This window comes from Macaca nemestrina, chromosome 7 (assembly GCF_043159975.1).
Source record: "Macaca nemestrina isolate mMacNem1 chromosome 7, mMacNem.hap1, whole genome shotgun sequence".
NCBI lineage: Eukaryota > Metazoa > Chordata > Mammalia > Primates > Cercopithecidae > Macaca > Macaca nemestrina.
The window spans coordinates 43586436-43605692 of record NC_092131.1 but is presented as its reverse complement, the minus strand read 5'-3'; the positions used below and the strand labels follow the sequence as shown (position 1 = coordinate 43605692).

The 19257-nt window shown below is 40.4% G+C and overlaps 1 protein-coding gene across 1 annotated transcript; it reads left to right on the top strand.

Annotated features, from left to right (window-relative positions):
• Positions 1-917: 917 nt before the first annotated feature.
• On the top strand, positions 918-10675 carry LOC105473694 (A-kinase anchoring protein 5). The gene is made up of 2 exons (XM_011727623.3): positions 918-1153; positions 4003-10675. Exon 2 carries the CDS (start codon positions 4266-4268, stop codon positions 5547-5549), a length of 1284 nt encoding a protein of 427 aa, XP_011725925.1. The 5' UTR covers positions 918-1153; positions 4003-4265; the 3' UTR covers positions 5550-10675.
• Positions 10676-19257: the final 8582 nt, after the last annotated feature.

The following is a 19257-nucleotide window of genomic DNA, read 5'->3' as shown; positions in this document are numbered from 1 at the left end:
GAACTATGTAAGATATAAGATGGATGGAGCTGGGTTGCTGTGCCTTTCTCGCCTTGTCCACATAGAGATGCAGCTGCTCCTGCAGGCCAAAGTTCTGCACGAATCACCTCCACCTGCTTCCCACTGGGAGACAAAGGTCTGAGAGCCTGTTTAGCGATGAACCACGATGATTTTTTTTTTTTTTTTTTTTTTTTTTTTTTTTTTTTTTGAGACGGAGTCTCGCTCTGTCGCCCAGGCTGGAGTGCAGAGGCCGGATCTCAGCTCACTGCAAGCTCCGCCTCCCGGGTTTACGCCATTCTCCTGCCTCAGCCTCCCGAGTAGCTGGGACTACAGGCGCCCACCACCGCGCCCGGCTACTTTTTTTTTGTATTTTTTAGTAGAGACGGGGTTTCACCGTGTTAGCCAGGATGGTCTCAATCTCCTGACCTCGTGATCCGCCCGTCTCCGCCTCCCAAAGTGCTGGGATTACAGCCTTGAGCCACCGCGCCCGGCCTACGATGATTTTATACTCAAGTCACTCCTGAGAAAGTCGGGTTTCTTTCTGTTTCCATTTCTATATGTAATTTTCGCTTCAAACAAAAATGACCTCGCTATTCCATACACAGTTTTGAATCCTGCTTTTAAAATGCGATGTCTGCCTTGTCTTTAAATATTCTGAGGGGGAGGAGAGGACATGTGTAACAGGACTGTCTATAATTTGAAACCGGACCTCACCATTTAGCGTCTCAGAAACGCGGGGTTCATTGCCCTGGCCGCTCCCCGCCTTCCCTCCGCCCCCCACCCCTCCCCGAGCCTTCGGCTGGCTCTCGCGGTCCCCGCCTCGGCGATAATGTAGTCTGGCGGCGGAGATTGGCGCCCAGGCGGAGCACGGTGGCCTTCCCCGCGGCAGGCAGGCTGCTGCTGCAGGTGGGTCCCGGCTTCCGTGCCGCCCCCCGCCTCCCGCAGTCGCCCCGCCCCTGCCCGCCCGCTAGGCTCCGCTCCGCTCGCATTGGCGCTGCGGGCTGTCTGTCCCCGCGCGGTGGGGAGGGGGCGCACCCGGCGGCGGGCTCTGCAGAGGGCGCCTTGCTTCGGCTCCCTGGAGGCCTGGGCGCCGGGCCCCGCGAGCGCGCCGCCACCTTGGGAGCAGTGTTGGCCAAGGACCCCGACGCCCTACGTGAGTAAAGGCAGGGCGGGGAGCCTGCTGGAGAGGAGGGTCGGGGGCAGTGTCCGGTCAGCGGACCGCGGAGTGGGCAAGAGGCGCCCACTGGACATGGGGGATGTGAGCCCCCTGAGGTGCTGGGAGTAAGAACGCGGGAGGTCGCTTGTCCGCAGGAATCCGCGGCCAGGACGACCCTCATCAGGTCTGCCCACCTATCACCTTCGCGTTACAGCTTGTCTTAGAAGCATGGGTTGCCGGTGGCTTTTTTCCTTCTTTATCCCTCTTTGCGAAATGTGATTCTGGGTTTCTGGCCATTACATTATAATTCTGCAGACAGCTTGAAGCTGGGTTATCTGTTCCACGCCCCCGGCATTTTCCTTTTTGAGTACTTTATCCTGCGCTCTGTCTCCTGCCATAAGGGGCGTCAAGCCAGAATTCGAGATTCCTTCCTCCAGGAGGAACCTTCGTGGTCCATATCTGGTGCTGGGAAAGATGCATTGCTTTCCTCGGGTAGTGGATGTTCTTTGCTGCTTAAGGGAAAAAGGAAAGGGAGTGTTTTCTGTGACATGAGACTTGAAATTCTATCAGGAAATGAGCACAGGGACTTTAAGATTTCCTGAGGCGATAGAGCTACCCTTGCTGGTTAAGAGCGAATCCTTTGCAGTCTGACATTCTGCAAAGTTTTAATGTCTACAGACTGCATTATTTTCCCCCTTCAGTTAAGTTTCTGTTTGGGCATTCGTTTTATTTCTAGTGTGTGAGACACATTCAAGTGAGCTTCTCAAACCATTGTCTTTGCGCAATCCACGTTAGTTTCAAATGATACACTCCTGAACATCTCATTTCAATATTTCTATTATGTGGTAATACAGCCTCTGCTTAACAAAAGTGCTCAGGTGTTGAAAACTCACAAGAGGTGAGAAGATTTAAACAGAGTTATCAGCTGAGGTTCTAGTGCTCACTGAAACATAAATGTGAGGAGAAACACTGTCAAATGTTCATATTTTAGTTCCGTCATTGTTCTAGAATGACTTTATCTTTCTGTTAGAGGCATACAGTATGAAACACCCAACCTAAGAGAATATTTACTTAGATCATAAACTGGTTTTCAGGGTTCCAGTTCTTTCCACAGTTCATAAAATTATGGGTTACCCAAATGAAACTTCAGTGAAGGATTTACATAAAAACAATATAAAGAATGAGTCCCTTTGCTTATTTTAGGGCATCCACCCACTAAAATTCATAGGATCTTTGTTAGATAATCACTTCCCATTTCCATTCTTTGGTGCCATCATACCATTCTGAGGATTAAATTTTCAATACACCTTTGTATTATCTAACAGTTTGCCAATTGCATAGTTTATCAACCTATTTTTGGCTGTTAAATTAGTTCCTGAACCGAAAAAGCAAAATATAAAGAATTTCTTTTTTCTTTTTTTTTTTTTTTGAGACTGAGTCTGGCTCTGTCACCCAGGCTGGAGTGCAGTGGCCGGATCTCAGCTCACTGCAAGCTCCGCCTCCCGGGTTTACGCCATTCTCCTGCCTCAGCCTCCGGAGTAGCTGGGACCACAGGCGCCCGCCACCTCGCCCGGCTAGTTTTTTGTATTTTTTAGTAGAGACGGGGTTTCACCGTGTTAGCCAGGATGGTCTCGATCTCCTGACCTTGTGATCCGCCCGTCTCAGCCTCCCAAAGTGCTGGGATTACAGGCTTGAGCCACCGTGCCCGGCTTAAAGAATTTCAAAAGCTTGGTTTTCAAATAACAAGAACTCAGACTACTCTTGGTTCAATTATGAGTTGATAAGTGCCTTGTGATTAAATGACCATTAATCAATTTTTAAATTTTTTTACTAATGAATATACTGCAGATTAGTATCCCCAAACAATCCATTTTCTGATGAAACTCTTAAAGCCCAGTTTCAGAACATAAGCTTTAAGCAACAAGCAATCTTGTGTTTAATCTGAGCTCTGTTACAGCTCTGCCTTAATCTCAGCCAAATTGCTTCATCTGTAGATGGTGATACCACCATCTTTGTAATACTGTGGTGAGGATTACAGATGTATGTAAAAGTGTGTGCACCGCCTAATACCCAAGAATTGCTCAATAAATGTCAGCTATTGTTACTCTTACTGACCTCCAACTATGTGCAGATTATGGTGGAAACATGTGATACAGCAAATACAGTACTTAAGTGAAAATGTCAAAATTATACAACTAATTTAAGAGTGGGAAATGACAGTAATGCTAAATTTTCCTAAGAATATGTATGAAAAGTAGCACTTCCTTGATGGAACATACATTTTTAGAACAGAAACCTTATGTTATAATGGAAAAACTAGAGAGTCAAAGTCTCTAGTTCTAACTCTGGCTATGACCTTATCTAGCTGCATGGCTTTTAACAAGACAATTGCTCCCCTCTGGAGTTCAGTTTTGTCATCTGGCTGGATTTGAGTAATCTCAAATAATCTCTAAAGTCCTTTGCAGCTTTAAAATTATTTATTGAGTGTGATAAAAAATACATTAGCTTGTTTTTCATCCTGCACTTCATTTTTTGTTCTTCCTGTTGTTTGCTTAATTTGCACTTTAGAGCCATAAGCAATTCACACAGACAACAGAACTAAAGAACTAATAATATCAGACTTGCAGGGTAATCCAAAATGAAGTTTCAACAAAGAGGATAAAACAATAGAATCACACTGAACTCTTTAATAGGGCCAAAGTAAACCCCAACGTTTATTCTCCAGTCATTTCATTATTATATGGAAAATATGCCTGGTAGAATCTTATACATTCAGCTGAAATAGTCTCCATAGAAAATAATAGGCTCATAGTGAAATAAAATACCACTTTCTTTTCTCTCATCAGGTTGATCTTTAAATAAAGCAAAAATTTATTCAAGAAAGGGCTTTCATCAAGAAATTAAAGAGAGAAATTACAAGCAATAGAGAAACTGGGCATTTCTATACTAGAGAAACCACCTAAAACAACTGTATGGAGTAAGATGAAAGGTATGAATATGCCTGGATGAAATTTTACCTAGTGTGACATTTTTGCCCATCTTTTTGTCACAAAAGGCTGCTAAGGAAGAGAGAATATAGTTTTCTAGAGAATAAGAGTACAGTGTAAAAATGGAAACCACAGTTTCAGAAATTCATGTAGAAAACAAGGATGAGAAGAGATCAGCAGAAGGTAGTCCTGGGGCTGAAAGACAGAAGGAAAAGGCATCCATGCTTTGCTTCAAGAGAAGAAAGAAAGCAGCTAAAGCACTGAAGCCCAAAGTTGGCTCTGAAGCTGCTGATGTGGCAAGGAAGTGTCCCCAAGAAGCAGGAGCTTCTGATCAGCCAGAGCCCCCACGGGGGGCCTGGGCCTCACTCAAACGTCTTGTAACACGCAGGAAAAGGTCAGAGTCTTCAAAGCAGCAAAAGTTATTGGAGGCTGAAGTGCAACCTGCAATAAACACTGAGGATGCTGATCTTTCTAAGAAAAAGGCAAAATCTAGACTTAAGATTCCCTGCATAAAATTCCCAAGAGGGCCAAAAAGGAGTAATCATTCCAAAATTATAGAAGACTCAGACTGCAGCATCAAAGTCCAGGAAGAAGCTGAAATTTTGGATATACAAACACAGACCCCATTGAATGATCAGGCAACAAAGGCTAAGTCAACCCAGGATCTAAGTGAAGGCATCTCACGGAAAGATGGTGATGAAGTCTGTGAATCAAATGTGAGCAATAGCATAACTTCTGGAGAGAAAGTGATTTCAGTAGAACTTGGATTAGATGATGGGCATTCTGCTATTCAAACGGGAACTCTAATCCTTGAAGAAATTGAAACGGTCAAGGAAAAACAAGATGTTCAACCCCAGCAAGCAGGCCCACTTGAAACTTCAGAAACAGACCATCAGCAAACAGTACTTTCTGATGTTCCACCTTTACCTGCAATCCCAGCTCAACAAATTATGGAAGAAGCCAGTAACAATATCCTAAAAAGTGCACCAAATGGGAAAGACTATGAAAGTAGAGAGATTGTAGCTGAAGAAACTAAGCCAAAAGATACTGAATTGAGCCAAGAATCAGATTTTAAAGAAAATGGGATCACTGAAGAGAAGTCCAAATTAGAAGAAAGCAAACGAATAGAGCCAATTGCTATTATTATTACAGACACTGAAATCAGTGAATTTGATGTTAAGAAATCAAAAAATGTCCCTAAGCAATTCTTAATTTCAACTGAAAATGAGCAAGTAGGGGTTTTTGCTAATGATAATGGTTTTGAGGATAGAACTTCAGAACAATATGAAACACTCTTAATTGAAACAGCCTCTTCTCTTGTCAAGAATGCTATTCAGTTGTCAGTAGAACAGCTGGTTAATGAAATGGCCTCTGATGATAATAAAATAAACAATCTTCTACCGTGACTTACTCTCCAGAGTCATGGCAGGAAAAACAAGCTTAATGAAGAATTCTTTTATACATTTGTGGCATTTCTTACTCAGTAACAAATGAGAGATTTATCATCTCTAGAACTTAAAAGGTACAATTCCAGCGCAGAAGTGCTAAAGATTAAGTCAAGTTTATAAAACTCTACCACTGAAATGCAGTCACTTCTGGATTGGAGGAAGTCAGCACAGATTGCAGTATAAAGTGACATAACATACAGGGAGTTGCTAAAACGGCATATGGAGATTGGAGTGCTTTGGGGGAGGAAGATGTATTTATTGAGCACTTATGGTATGCCATAAGCTTTTTAATGACCTCTGATATAACAAAGTCTGGTTTCCTTTTGATAATTCAGCTGTGTATAGGCTAACATCACATTGAGTTTTTAAAAACTTATTTTTACAGTGCACATATATGTTGTTTAAAATGGTGAATAAGGTGAGCTACTTTTGTGAATGTGATTTGTAATTGTTACATTCCTAAGCAGTAGGCTTAACTCAAAAAATACATTGCATTTTCCCAATTTCAGCAGATAGTGTGCAGAATACGCATATTGAAATTAAACGTGAGTGGTTTTCTAGTCTTAAGTCCCTTATAAGAGCTATTTGGCCGGGTGTGGTGGCTCACACCTATAATCCCAGCACTTTGGAGGCCAAGGAGGGTGGATCAGCTAAGATCAGGAGTTTGAGACCAGCCTGGCCAATGTGGTGAAACCCCGTCTCTACTGAAAATACAAAAATTAGCTGGGCGTGGTGGCGTGCGCCTGTAATCCCAGCTACTTGGGAGGCTGAGGCAGGAGAATTGCTTGAACCCGAAAGGTGGAGGTTGCAGTGAGCCAAAATTGCACCACTGCACTCCAGTCTGGGCACCAGAGCAAGACTCCATCTCAAAAAAGAAAAAAAAAAAAAAAAAGGAGAACCATTCACAAATCCTTCAATCAGGCAAACTGTTACTAAGTGCAAAAGTGTAGAAACAAGGAGTGGGTTTTTCCCTCTCTTCTTTCTGCCTCAACAGATCTGTATATATCCATTTTTGCATGGATTTATCTGTGAAAAGTTAAAAAACGAAACAGCAAAAACAAAACAAGTGGAATATTATTCTTCATCCAGAAGAAGGGAAAATTCCCAATTAAATTATCATAGATAATATAGGATTCATCTTGCAGAATTACTTCTTTAAGAGCCATATTCGGCCGGGCGCGGTGGCTCAAGCCTGTAATCCCAGCACTTTGGGAGGCCGAGACGGGCGGATCACGAGGTCAGGAGATCTAGACCATCCTGGTTAACATGGTGAAACCCCGTCTCTACTAAAAAAAAAAATACAAAAAACTAGCCGGGCGAGGTGGCGGACGCCTGTAGTCCCGGCTACTCGGGAGGCTGAGGCAGGAGAATGGCGTGAACCCGGGAGGCGGAGCTTGCAGTGAGCTGAGATCCGGCCACTGCACTCCAGCCTGGGTGACAGCGCGAGACTCCGTCTCAAAAAAAAAAAAAAAAAAAAAGAGCCATATTCATCAACCTCTCTCCAAAGAGGCGAGAGTAGATTCAAAGCCAGGCTGGTAGTAATGGTCCTGGAAAATCCTAATAATCTAGTGCAAATATTATTTATTTTTGGCCAAAAATGAGCCATGAATGTGGGTGAATAGAAAGTGAAAAGTTAAAGCACATTATAATTTAAATGTCAATATTACTTCCTGTCTGTGTGTTGAGAGAAACCAGTAAAAATCATTTTACATGGATATTGAAAATTAACTTTTTCATCACTATTTTCCTTTCTTTTCTTTTTTTGAGACGGCGTCTTGCTGTCACCCAGGCTGGAGTGCAGTGGCGCAATCTCGGCTCACTGCAAGCTCCACCTTCTGGGTTCATGACATTCTCCTGCCTCAGCCTCCCAAGTAGCTGGGACTACAGGCGCCTACTACCACGCTAGGCTAATTTTTTGTATTTTTAGTAGAGACGGGGTTTCACCCTGTTAGCCAGGATGGTCTCGATCTCCTGACCTCGTGATCCTCCCACCTCGGCCTCCCAAAGTGCTGGGATTACAGGCGTGAGCCACTGCACCCGGCCTTCATCACTATTTTCAATCCAGATATACTTTACAAAAATGAGAAAGGCTTATTTGCATTTTTATTTACATATTGAAAGGGAAGCATCTGATCTCATCAATGATTGCCATATTTTTTGAAAAAGTAATCCTATTTCAATCTTTCCTTGTGTGAAATGGCCATAATACCACAATGCACTTCCCTACCTCACAGGTTAGGATTCAAAGTGTGTATTCCCCCATTGTGTAAATTGAGTGATTATGTTACTACTTGAAACAGATGAAGTAATAAAGATGAAGTACGAGATGTAAGGTATTTGTTCAAGAGCTCCATGTGGAGGAAAGAATGCAAATTAGATGATTTTAAATGATCTGGGTGAATTCTTGCATTGTGTATGGATTGCATATAGAAAGTATTTGCTATTTTGTCCTACAGAATCAGCTTCGTTTCTTTCTGTAAATACATATTGAGACCTCTATCAAAAGAAATTAATCTGACTTTGAAATTGAACCAAATCATGGATATTATTAGCAAGATTCTTTGCTGAAGTGCAAAAATATTTCCCCCAGATTTTCCTACCTTCACGCTTATAATCTTGGGGGGGGGGGAATCCTTCAATTTAGCAAGATGAAAAGTGTGTCATTCAAAACACATGACCCAAGAAGTCAATTTCTTTTAATTGTACAACTTTTAAACATAAAAAAAAAGACGAAGTCATCTTCTCTGAAAACACTATTTAACTCACTATATATGGTGCTAATGGACTTGGACAGCTACCAACTATCATATTTAAAAGTGAACAATTTTAAAAACCTAAGGTTGGTGCATTTTACAGTGTATTGAAGAATCCTGTCCTCATTTACTGCAAGGATGCCTCCAAGCCAATACACTTGCATTGTAAATGTTTAATAATCTCATGAACAAGCAAAAAGTATAGCACTTACCGTTATTGAAAATATTTTGGGGGATTTTAAAAAAAACAGATAAATGGTAAATATGTGTATTGAATTTTTTGGTTAAGAAAGTAAAATTTTATCTAATGCTAGGTTTTTACTTTTTTCACTGTGGTTTAATATATTTTTTTGTTTAGAATGTATTGATTGTTTTTATGATGAGATGTATATTTTACTTGCATTCATTCTTAAGTGGTTTCTGTTTTTCTATTGAGAATAGCTGTTGAATTAAGTACGATTTCAGTTAGAAAAAGGAATTCAGAAATTAATTGGTCTCAATCAGATTATATGTGCTACATGGCCAAATCCTATTACAGTGAATTCTAAGGTGATTCAAATTGTTTTATTGTTATAGAAATATGCAGAAATCAGATGGCTTCAAAGTCATAAAATATTTTTCTTGTAATAGTATTTAAGCAATTTGACCTTATATGCAAACATTAAGTGAATATAAATAGGTTCTGGTTCAATTCATGTCCATTTAACGACATTAAAATAATTATTAGGAACACCACATGAATTTTCATTTACATTTGCTGTGGTATAAATTCTGCTTTTAATGAATGTTTATTTATTTATTAGCCATAATTAAGTTTCTCTTTGAACCCAGAATTTTACAAGGCTGGGGGTTGGGGACGGGGATTATTGGATATGTGTTAACTTTTTCAGCATATTATCATCCCTCTTTTAAGAGTCAAGTATTATTCACTTTGCTTCTTACAACCCAGAGAAGGTGAAAATTCTCCTCTATTTTATGTAGCACTATTCACTTAACATTTTTTCAAAGCACTTTATAGGATATAAAAATAGTACCCTAAGTAAAGGTAGCAGAAAACAAAAGAACTTTCAAACAGAAATTATGTTCCCTGCCACCTCCTCCACCTCAAAGAATAATAAGCATGTGGCACAAAATGGAGTTCTTCAGAAAAGCTGTCTGCATAATTTTCCTTCAAGGTAATGTGTTTGACAGCATGAAGTTTGTGATGATCTTACTTGGTCTACTATTTAGTTGAGTCTTAGAATCTCTTTTATTTACTTCTGAGACATTGTTATTTCACCAGTATATGTGAACAGGCTTGCTAAAGGCATTAAAGATATGGATCATGAGGGCACCAAATTGGCTTCTGTATGCAATCCAGCATTAACTTCATCCATAAATTTCTAACTTCAAGTTGCCTTATTTTTTATAGTTAAGAATGTTTTTAGAGGTTTACAACAGAATTTTAAAAATAATTGTCAGGCTTTAGAATCCCATTGTTTGAAAAGATCCTTTTAATGTCAACTTTATTGAAATATGTAGTCTACTTTCTAATTTCATCTGATACTCAATACAGCAGGATTTGATTTTTCTGCCTGCCATTTCTGCATTAAAAAAAAAATCCTCATTTAGGATTTAGAGTTATTTAGGTTCAAATTCCTATGATGTTTTATTGGGTAACATGAAGTCTCTTATACATAATTCAAAATTTCAATCCATGGTATATTTTATGGTACATTTTTGAAAAGAAAATTTGTAATGCTCCTTAGTTACAAAAATTAGAAGGAAGCTACATAAAATGCAGGTGTCCTAATTAAATTTAATTTAATTCAACACACGTATTAGGCAAAACTCATACCTAACACTATTTGATAAGGGGGACAGGCTCCCTGCTCTCCAAGAGCTCAACCTAGGGAGCAGTGACAACAGCAACTGGGTTGGGGTTAAGGCAAAGAGTCATGGATAATGCTGCAACATGAGTGGCATAGACGGGAGTACACAGAGAGAGCAATTAATTTTGGTGTGGGGAAGGTGGTGATCTGAATACAGCAGCAGTTTGAAAGTGTTCCATTTTTAAATAAACAGTATGCTCATTTTTTGATTTGTGACTAGGTGTAGAAAAAAGCCTGCATAGTGTTACATATTTATAGTAGTTCTTTGTAAAAACATTAAGTGGATGAGCTATTATGAGCTATTATGAAAGTAAAAGTTTCAATTTTTTCTCATTAAAATTAGTACTAAATTACTGTGGATCAGATGATAATATTAAATAATACTCTGTAGAAAAAACGTTTCAAGTTGAATTAATTTATGTACTGATTATTAATACAGAATAAATGTTATATTGACTCATGTTTGTTTATTCAGATCTTTTAAAAGAACTGTGGGCAAACTAGGTTCATTTCCTAAAACTACAAAGATCACATTGATGGAACTACTGAGTTCGCACTACCAAAAGTTCTACTCTGCTAATTGGAAATTGGACAGAGATTTCACAGTAACACTCCTAAAACAGTCCTTCAGCAAGAGAAATAAAAACACCTAAAATGTTGAACTAATTCAACCAAAAGGGCAGTTCTGAATTTGATGACATTTGTGAATCTGACAAAAACACTGTTTTCATCTCTTGCTATACTCATTAGTTGTCTTTTCTGCATTAACCTATGAATTGTTAATAATCTTTATGATTTTTCAAATGACTAATCAATGTGAAAATGCTAGAATTATTCAGATGGTACGTACTAAAGGTGGGTGTTTAAAAAGTTCTGTATTTACTAAGGCACTGACTTCATTTTGGTAATGTTAACACCCTAACTTTTCTTTTTTTTTTTTTTTTTTTTTTTTTTGAGACGGAGTCTCACGCTGTTGCCCAGGCTGGAGTGCAGTGGCGCGATCTCGGCTCACTGCAAGCTCCTCCTCCCGGGTTCCCGCCATTCTCCTGCCTCAGCCTCCTGAGTAGCTGGGACTACAGGCGCCCGCCACCGCGCCCGGCTAGTTTTTTGTATTTTTAGTAGAGACGGGGTTTCACTGTGGTCTCGATCTCCTGACCTTGTGATCCGCCCGCCTCGGCCTCCCAAAGTGCTGGGATTACAGGCTTGAGCCACCGCGCCCGGCCAACACCCTAACTTTTCGTAACCACAGCCCAATGATAACAATCAGGCTCTAGGAAGGAGTGTACTTTCCAAATCTTGGGACCAATTTAAAACTTGATAGTACCTTAAAAGTCGTAAAACTAAATCTGGCTTCAAAGCAAAATGCCTTCTTAATGTACAAACATGGTAATAGCGTAACTAATATTTCACATTTTGCAGGATTTTTAAGAGTTTTATGGTCCAGCGCGGTGGCTCACACCTGTAATCCCAGCACTTTGGGAGGCCAAGGCGGGCGGATCACAAGGTCAGGAGATCGAGACCATCCTGGCTAACATGGTGAAACCCCCGTCTCTACTGAAAATACAAAAAATTAGCCGGGCGTGGCAGCGTGTGCCTGTAGTCCCAGCTACTCGGGAGGCTGAGGCAGGAGAATGGCATGAACCTGGGAGGCGGAGCTTACAGTGAGCCGAGATCACGCCACTGTACTCCAGCCTGGGCGACAAAGCGAGACTCTGTCTCCAAAAAAAAAAAAAAAAAAAAAAAAAAAAGTTTTATTAAATCTCATCTTCTTGGTTTAAAAAAAAAAAGATACACTACACTTCACAAAACTTGTCCTCACAGGCAATTCTGTTACTCCCTTTTTAGACCTACCTTTAATGCTGACGTCTGGAGTCCCCAGCCCTTCTGTGAATACCTACTTTTCTTTCTTTTTTCCTTCCTGAAAGCTTAAGCTTACTGAGGGTTAAGTTCCTGAGCTTAGGAAAGAGAGTATGCGTGTTTGTACACTACACATTCACAGAAAGTCCTCTGCAAAACTGGGTGTGGGCACAATGAGCAGTGAACGGAAACCTAGGTGAGGAGAGGACGGTGTGGCGCTGAGCCTGGGAAACTCCCAGCCTTAAAATTGTCTCCATAAACTCCACCCTATCAATGGGAGCAGTGTCCCCCAGTTTCAGGACATTAGCAAGACTAGATGCACTTTCCCCACCACTTGCTTTGTGGTGAAACTCAAAAAGAACTTTTGGCCTTGATCTGACAGTGCTACTATGGGAGAAGGATTATACACTTTTCACAGCTGTACTTGTGGTCTTAGGACCCAGGCCTTCCATTTCTGCACTCCTGGGAGATAGGGAGCACAAGGTGACACCGAAGCAGATGCAGTCATTTGTACACTTGTAACCGAACCTTTTATTCCCCAATCCCTAGTCTGACATCTAAGCTGTTAGGTCACAGAAAGGTCTGGTTAGTATGGCTACACGTGGGTTTCTGTACCATATCTGTGATAACCATCACAATGCAGCTTCAGGCATGCATGTGCTGCTAATCAAATATCTATAAATTACAATGCAAAGGTTCCATATGGAATGGCCATTTGCAGCGTAAGAACTTTAGAATATCACTTCTGTTTAAACAGTTCTTTCAAAACTAGAGTATTTCTATCCTCCTGACAGAATGACTAAGTTAGAACTGCCTTGTACTCTATATGGCTGAGATGCAGAAAATGCCAAAACAATTGGTCACGACTCAATTCAGGTAAAAAAAAGTCAACCTGAGTTTTTGATCTTTTATCCAAATGTATCTTAAATGGCCTTATCAGTAACTGTCCTGATTTCAGGGTGAATTTGTTTAGAATTCTTTAAAAAACCCTCAGTATCTGGCTGTTGTGTTTTTCCTGAAGGATTACCAGTGAATAATGATAATCATTAGGGTTCATCAAACTCTAAGACATATTTTTCTGTGTGGTATGAATCTTTTTCTCATTGAGGTATAATTTACATACAGCAAAATTCGTCCTTTTAATACAAGTTCTACCAATTTTGACCAAGACATTAGTTGTGTCACCTATGGGTAATTTTAAATCTTATTCTGATTCTATACCACTTGTCTTAGTTTAATCCTATCTCAGTGAAAACTGCTACTTGCTGCAGAAATTCAAAATAAGGGCTTCTTAAACCCGATGTTTAAACCAGGATAAGGAAACGCAAGGCTGTCATGCACAGCTGTGTCATCGGCACAGCACAACTTTGGGAGAAGCCTTCATTCAATTGAGGCACCCCTAGCACTGTGTTGTGTACTGTCTGCATGGCCATCATGGTGGCTCTGAGTGTAGCCAGCAGCTTGAGAGAGCAGCAAAAACTGTGGTATGTTGATAGTGAAATAGGAGATATTTAAGATTTAAAAAAAGGATTCTTCCCTTTATATGTCTTTCCTCATAGACTTTAAAATACTGTGATAGAGAGGACAGAAACCACTGAGCTCACACCACCAGACCACACACATGTGAAAAAAAGAGCAATGTTGGGAAATGAGAACTGGTCAGCTAGGAATATTGTTGAGATTCACTCCCCTCGAATCTTTGATCTGCATTGTAAAACCTCTCCCCTCGCTTTTGCAAATATATTTTCGCCTTCAAAAAGTAACCGGTGTGACTTCACTTTCTACAGAACCACTCCAGGTTCTTCAGGTTTTCCTCCCTATATAGTAGTTCATAAACGCCAGTTCAAAAAATTTTTTTTTAATTACCTGCATATGGTCTGAACTAAGTTTCATATGGCTTCCACTACAGAAAAAATGTGGCAGAGCTAAATGCACAAGATCCCATTCCTCAAAGGCCTGCTGGATGCACATAAATCTGACAGGGAACCTCCTGAAACTTGGTAATAACACAGACCAGACAAGGGACGACGACCACAGTGGGTGAGAGCAATCTTCTCCAGCCTCCCTCCTGGCACAAGCCTCTCCTGTTTCCAGGACAGTAGGGACACACCAGTTGTACAGAAAATCTCTCTTGGAGCAGGTGTAATTCCTTCAGGCATGTGACATAAAAGGACACCATGGTGTTCCAGTAGCTTAACACTTTATTATTTTGATACAATACCACCAAATTGTTTCAATGAAAAAAGTTTCAAACTTGTATAAACAGTGGAAGAGAATGTATCTGAGGGAGAGTGGGTTCATTTTCCAAGTTGGCTTATCAGCTGTAAAATAAACTTAGGAGAAGCAATTGGTGATTAGGTACGAAGTCCTAGGATGATGAGAATAATACTGTAATCAGAAATGAAGGGGGAGGCAGACTGTATTCACTCAGTATTGGAAGGTGAGAAGAGTTGAAGGTAAGAAAACTCTTAACTTGGGGGGAGGGGGGAGGGATTGCACTGGGAGTTATACCTGATGTAAATGATGAGTGCTGACGAGTTGATGGGTGCAGCACACCAACATGGCACAAGTATACATATGTAACAAACCTGCACGTTGTGCACATGTACCCTAGAACTTAAATTAAAAAAAAAAAAACTATTCAGAATGGAATGGGTTGGAAAGTATGAGAGAAGAAAGTCAGTTGTTGAACCATAGTTGGAAAATAAAGTAAATTTCGGTAGGTAACATACTGGCCTACCTCATAGATTGTGGATGTACAAAAAATGAACAAAAGGCAAGAAAGAAGCAAGGGAGCGTATTTACTCAAATGTCCTTCAATCTATGTCTTGACCAGGCAGAACACCAAAAACTGAGTGTGATGCCTGATTAGAAGAGCCCAAATTCCAAGGCCTCACAGTTAATGACTTGGAAAAATCTTCAGAAATGCTCAACGTATCACAATAAGGTGGTATTTTACAAAGTTATCTGCTGAGATATGTACATGTAAATCAGAGGCATCTTGATTAAAGAGGGTGTCAAGATATTGCTGTACCTCATGAAATTTTAAGAAAATTCTCATTAGTCTTGACTCTATAAAGCATGATCCAAAAGTAGCTAAGCCCTAAATAATATTTACTATTAATAGTAATGCTGAATTCAAGTATAATGAACTTTTTAAAGGTACACTGGTGCCACCTTTTGGCCAGATTAAAAATTTACAGAAATTATAACCTACAATCTCAATTTCATGAAGAGACCTCTCCGGAGACACAATTATTTAGTTGAAACATTATATGAAGTTTCAAAACTGTCTTGCTCATTAATACATCTCTGATTTTTAATAATCACATTCATTCCTTTTTAATAATCACATTTTTATCTTTTAAAAGCTGGGATCAAAGGTAATACAAATAGAATTTAATTCTGAACACATCTCACACTCCAATACTTACTCTAAACATGACTGGGATAGAAATCCCCCAAATTAGGTTTCTTTGTATTCTTTTATTTCTGACAACCATCACAAAACTTACTTTAAGATCTTAGGTCAACCTCAGCTCTAATGACATTTTGAGGTACATATTCTTTATTGTGGGAGGCTGTCCTCTGCACTGAGATGTTTAGCAGCATCCCTGGCCTCCACCTACTAGATGCCAGCAGCAGCCTCCCTCATTGCCCACCCAACTGTGACAACCGAAAATATCTCCACATCGTCAAATGTCTCTATGGTGGGGGGATAGCCTTGTGTAATGGTTAATTTTGTGTCCAAATGACTGGGCCACGGGGTGCCCCAATAGTTAGTCAAACATTATTCTGGGTGTGTCTGTGAGGGTGTTCTGGAGGGAGATAAAATCTGAATCAGTAGACTGAGTAAAGAAGATCACCCTCCCTGATGTGGGTGGCTCTCATTCAATCAGTTGAAGGCCAGAATAGAATAAAAAGAGACCTTCTCTGGCCTGACTGCTTGAGCTGCAATTATTGGTCTTTTCCTCCCTTTGGACCCAAATGGAAACATCAGCTCTTCTTGAGTTTCAGGCCTGCCAGCTTTTGGACTGGAACTTACGCCATAACCTCTCCTGGTTCTCAGGTCTTCAAATTCAGACTGGAACATCACTGACTCCCCTGGCTCTCAGCCTCCCAACTGCAGATCTTGGGACTTCTCAGCCTCCATAATTGCATGAACCAATTCCTTGTAACAAATCAATCTCTTTCTCTTAGTTCTACCTGTTGTTTCTTTCTTTTTCTGGAGAATCCTGACTAATATACCTCAGTTGAGAACTACTATTGTGGATCATGTTACTCGGGGCAAAAGGCGATACAGTAGACTGTAAATAGAGAAGAAAGCAGCAGCTGGGCACAGTGGCTCACACCTGTAATCCCAGCACTTTGGGATGCTGAGGCAGGTGAATCACAAGGTCAGGAGTTCGAGACCAGCCTGGCCAACATGGTGAAACCCTGTCTTTACTAAAAATACAAAAAATTAGCCGGGCGTAGTGGCAGGCACCTGTAATCTCAGCTACTCAGGGGGCTGAGGCAGGAGAATAGCTTGAACCTGGGATGCGGAGGTTGCAGTGAGCTGAGATCACTCCAGTGCACTCCAGCCTAGGCAACAGAGCGAGAATCCATCTCAAAAAAAAAAAAAAGAAGCAAAGCAAGAAACTTCTGGGAAATGACGAGATACTACCTTTCTTTCCAGAGACGGCAGTTGGAAAGCATTTGGTTAGGACATCAATTTTCTATTAACACAGATTATGGTTGGTAAGAATTAGGCCCACGAATGCATTTTTGCATCACACCTCCAAAATGTTACCCAGTACAAAGACTACTTACCTCAACACCAGGAACACAACATTTGTCAAACACTGATGTAAAATAAGAACACATTCTACAAGCTGAGCTAATAAACTTTCGATTAAGTCACATTAATTTGTCTTGATAAAATAAATGAAATTCATTGTTTCCATTTTTCCATTCCAACTAGAGGATACACAACATTTTTTTTTTTTTGAGGTGGAGTCTTGCTCTGTCGCCAGGTGGAGTGCAGTGGCGCGATCTTGGCTCACTGCAACCTCTGCCTCCCGGGTTCAAGCAATTCTCCTGCCTCAGCCTCCCTAGTAGCTGTGACTACCTGCATGCGCCACCACACCCAGCTAATTTTTTGTATTTTACTAGAGATGGGGTTTCACCGTGTTGTCCAGGATGGTGTCGATCTCCTGACCTTGTGATCTGCCCGCCTGGGCCTCCCAAAGTGCTGGGATTATAGGTGTGAGCCACCGCACCCGTTTTTTTTTTTGTTTTTTTTTTTTTTTTTTGAGACAGTCTCACTCTGTCGCCCAGGCTGGAGTGCAATGGCACGATCTTGGCTCACTGCAACCTCCACTTCCCGGGTTCAAATAATTCTCCTGTCCCAGCCTCCCAAGTAGCTGGGACTACAGACGCGCACCACCAAGCCCAGCTTATTTTTGTATTTTTAGTAGAGACAGGGTTTCGCCATGTTGGCCAGGCTGGTCTTGAACTCCTGACCTCCGGTGATCCACCCGCCTCAGCCTCCCAAAGTGCTGGGATTACAGGCGTGAGCCACCACCCGTGGCCAAAATTTTTGGCAGAGATGAGGTCTCACTATATTGTTCGGGCTGTTCTTGAACTCCTGGGCCTTGGCCTTCCAAAGTGCTGGGATTACAGGCATGAGCCACCATGCCCGGCTGATACACAACTTTCTAAAAGAATGTTTCTAAAGCAAATTCACAGTATATTAGGTGGATGAGTTTAGCCACACAATGTATTGTTGATTTTGGTCTCCTGTATTTGCTATGTTACATGTACTTTGAAGATTTTTTCAGTGGGTCTTTTCTATTGAACAAGTTTTTATAATCTAAGTTTATTTTAAAGTTTATATTTGATCCATTCTGACTAAATGACTTTATTTAGCACAAAATAGAGGAGCTGATGCCAGTTAGTATCAATTGCACCAGAGCAATACTTACTAATTAATCAAGTGCAGTACAAATACATACTGAAGCACAATGAATTCTTGCAGGTCTTCAAGACAAAAATCACAGTTTGTAATTCCTTGTATTTAAGACATCCAGGTTTGGGATTGTGTAATCTCACCAGTTTTCAAAATGTCTAACCATACAAACACAGAAGTACAGCAGAGAATAATCATTTACAGACTTCACTCTTAAGAAATTAAAAATTAACAATTTAAGTGCTACAGATCTATATGTAGTTCAAAACATATAAAGACACAAATTACATTATGAAAATTCTTCGCATGGCCCATTTTTACATCAATTACTACAAAAAATGGACATTTATCAAATATCTGACTCACAACATCAAGAATGTACCTGCACAAACAAACGTTAATGAAATTACACATTTTTCACACTATCTTTTTCCATGATTAATATGTATTTCCTTCAGTTTTCAGTGAAGACTTTTCTAATAATACTATGTTATTACCTTCAACCCATTTCCTGTCCTCATCTACTATTTAGATCACCTACATTAAAGAAATAAAAATGGGCTGGGCCTGGTGGCTCACACCTGCAATCCCAGCACTTTGGGAGGCTGAGGTGGGTGGATCACAAGGTCAGGAGTTCAAAACTAGCCTGGCCAACATGGTGAAACCCCGTCTCCATTAAAACTACAAAAATTAGCTGGGTGTGGTGGCGTGCACCTATAGTCCCAGCTAATCGGGACGCTGAGGCAAAAGAATCGTTTAAACTTGGGAGGTGGAGGTTGCAGAGTACCAAGATCGTGCCACTGCACTCCAGCCTGGGCAACAGAGCGAGACTCCATCTCAAAAAAAAAATAAAATAAATAAACATATTTCTTTATTGTTTTTGTTCCTTTTCCTTTGTGTAAACAATGTATTTGGGAGAACTTTCAATAAAGCTGAAATTGACAAAGTTTTATTCCCAATAATGCCAAAGAACTAATATCCTCCTTACTGAAGGCTAAAAAGAAACAGTGATGATTAAATTACAGTAGAATAGGAATTCTAGCAACAGTATTGTTTCTAGAGTTATTTGTAAAAAATAACAATAAGAGTTCTGTCAATTAGTTATTGAATATTAGATAGTACATTACTGCTTTTAAGAACATTCTAGAATTTATAGGCTGAAATACTAAAGTTAATACGTCTATCTAAAGAAAAAATGTCGTTTATATGGTTGGTTTTAATCAATAATACTGAGA

What these genes read in the sequence shown, in the direction of transcription:
- LOC105473694 (XM_011727623.3), top strand. Translation starts at nt 4,266, where the DNA reads ATGGAAACCACAGTTTCAGAAATTCATGTAGAAAACAAGGATGAGAAG.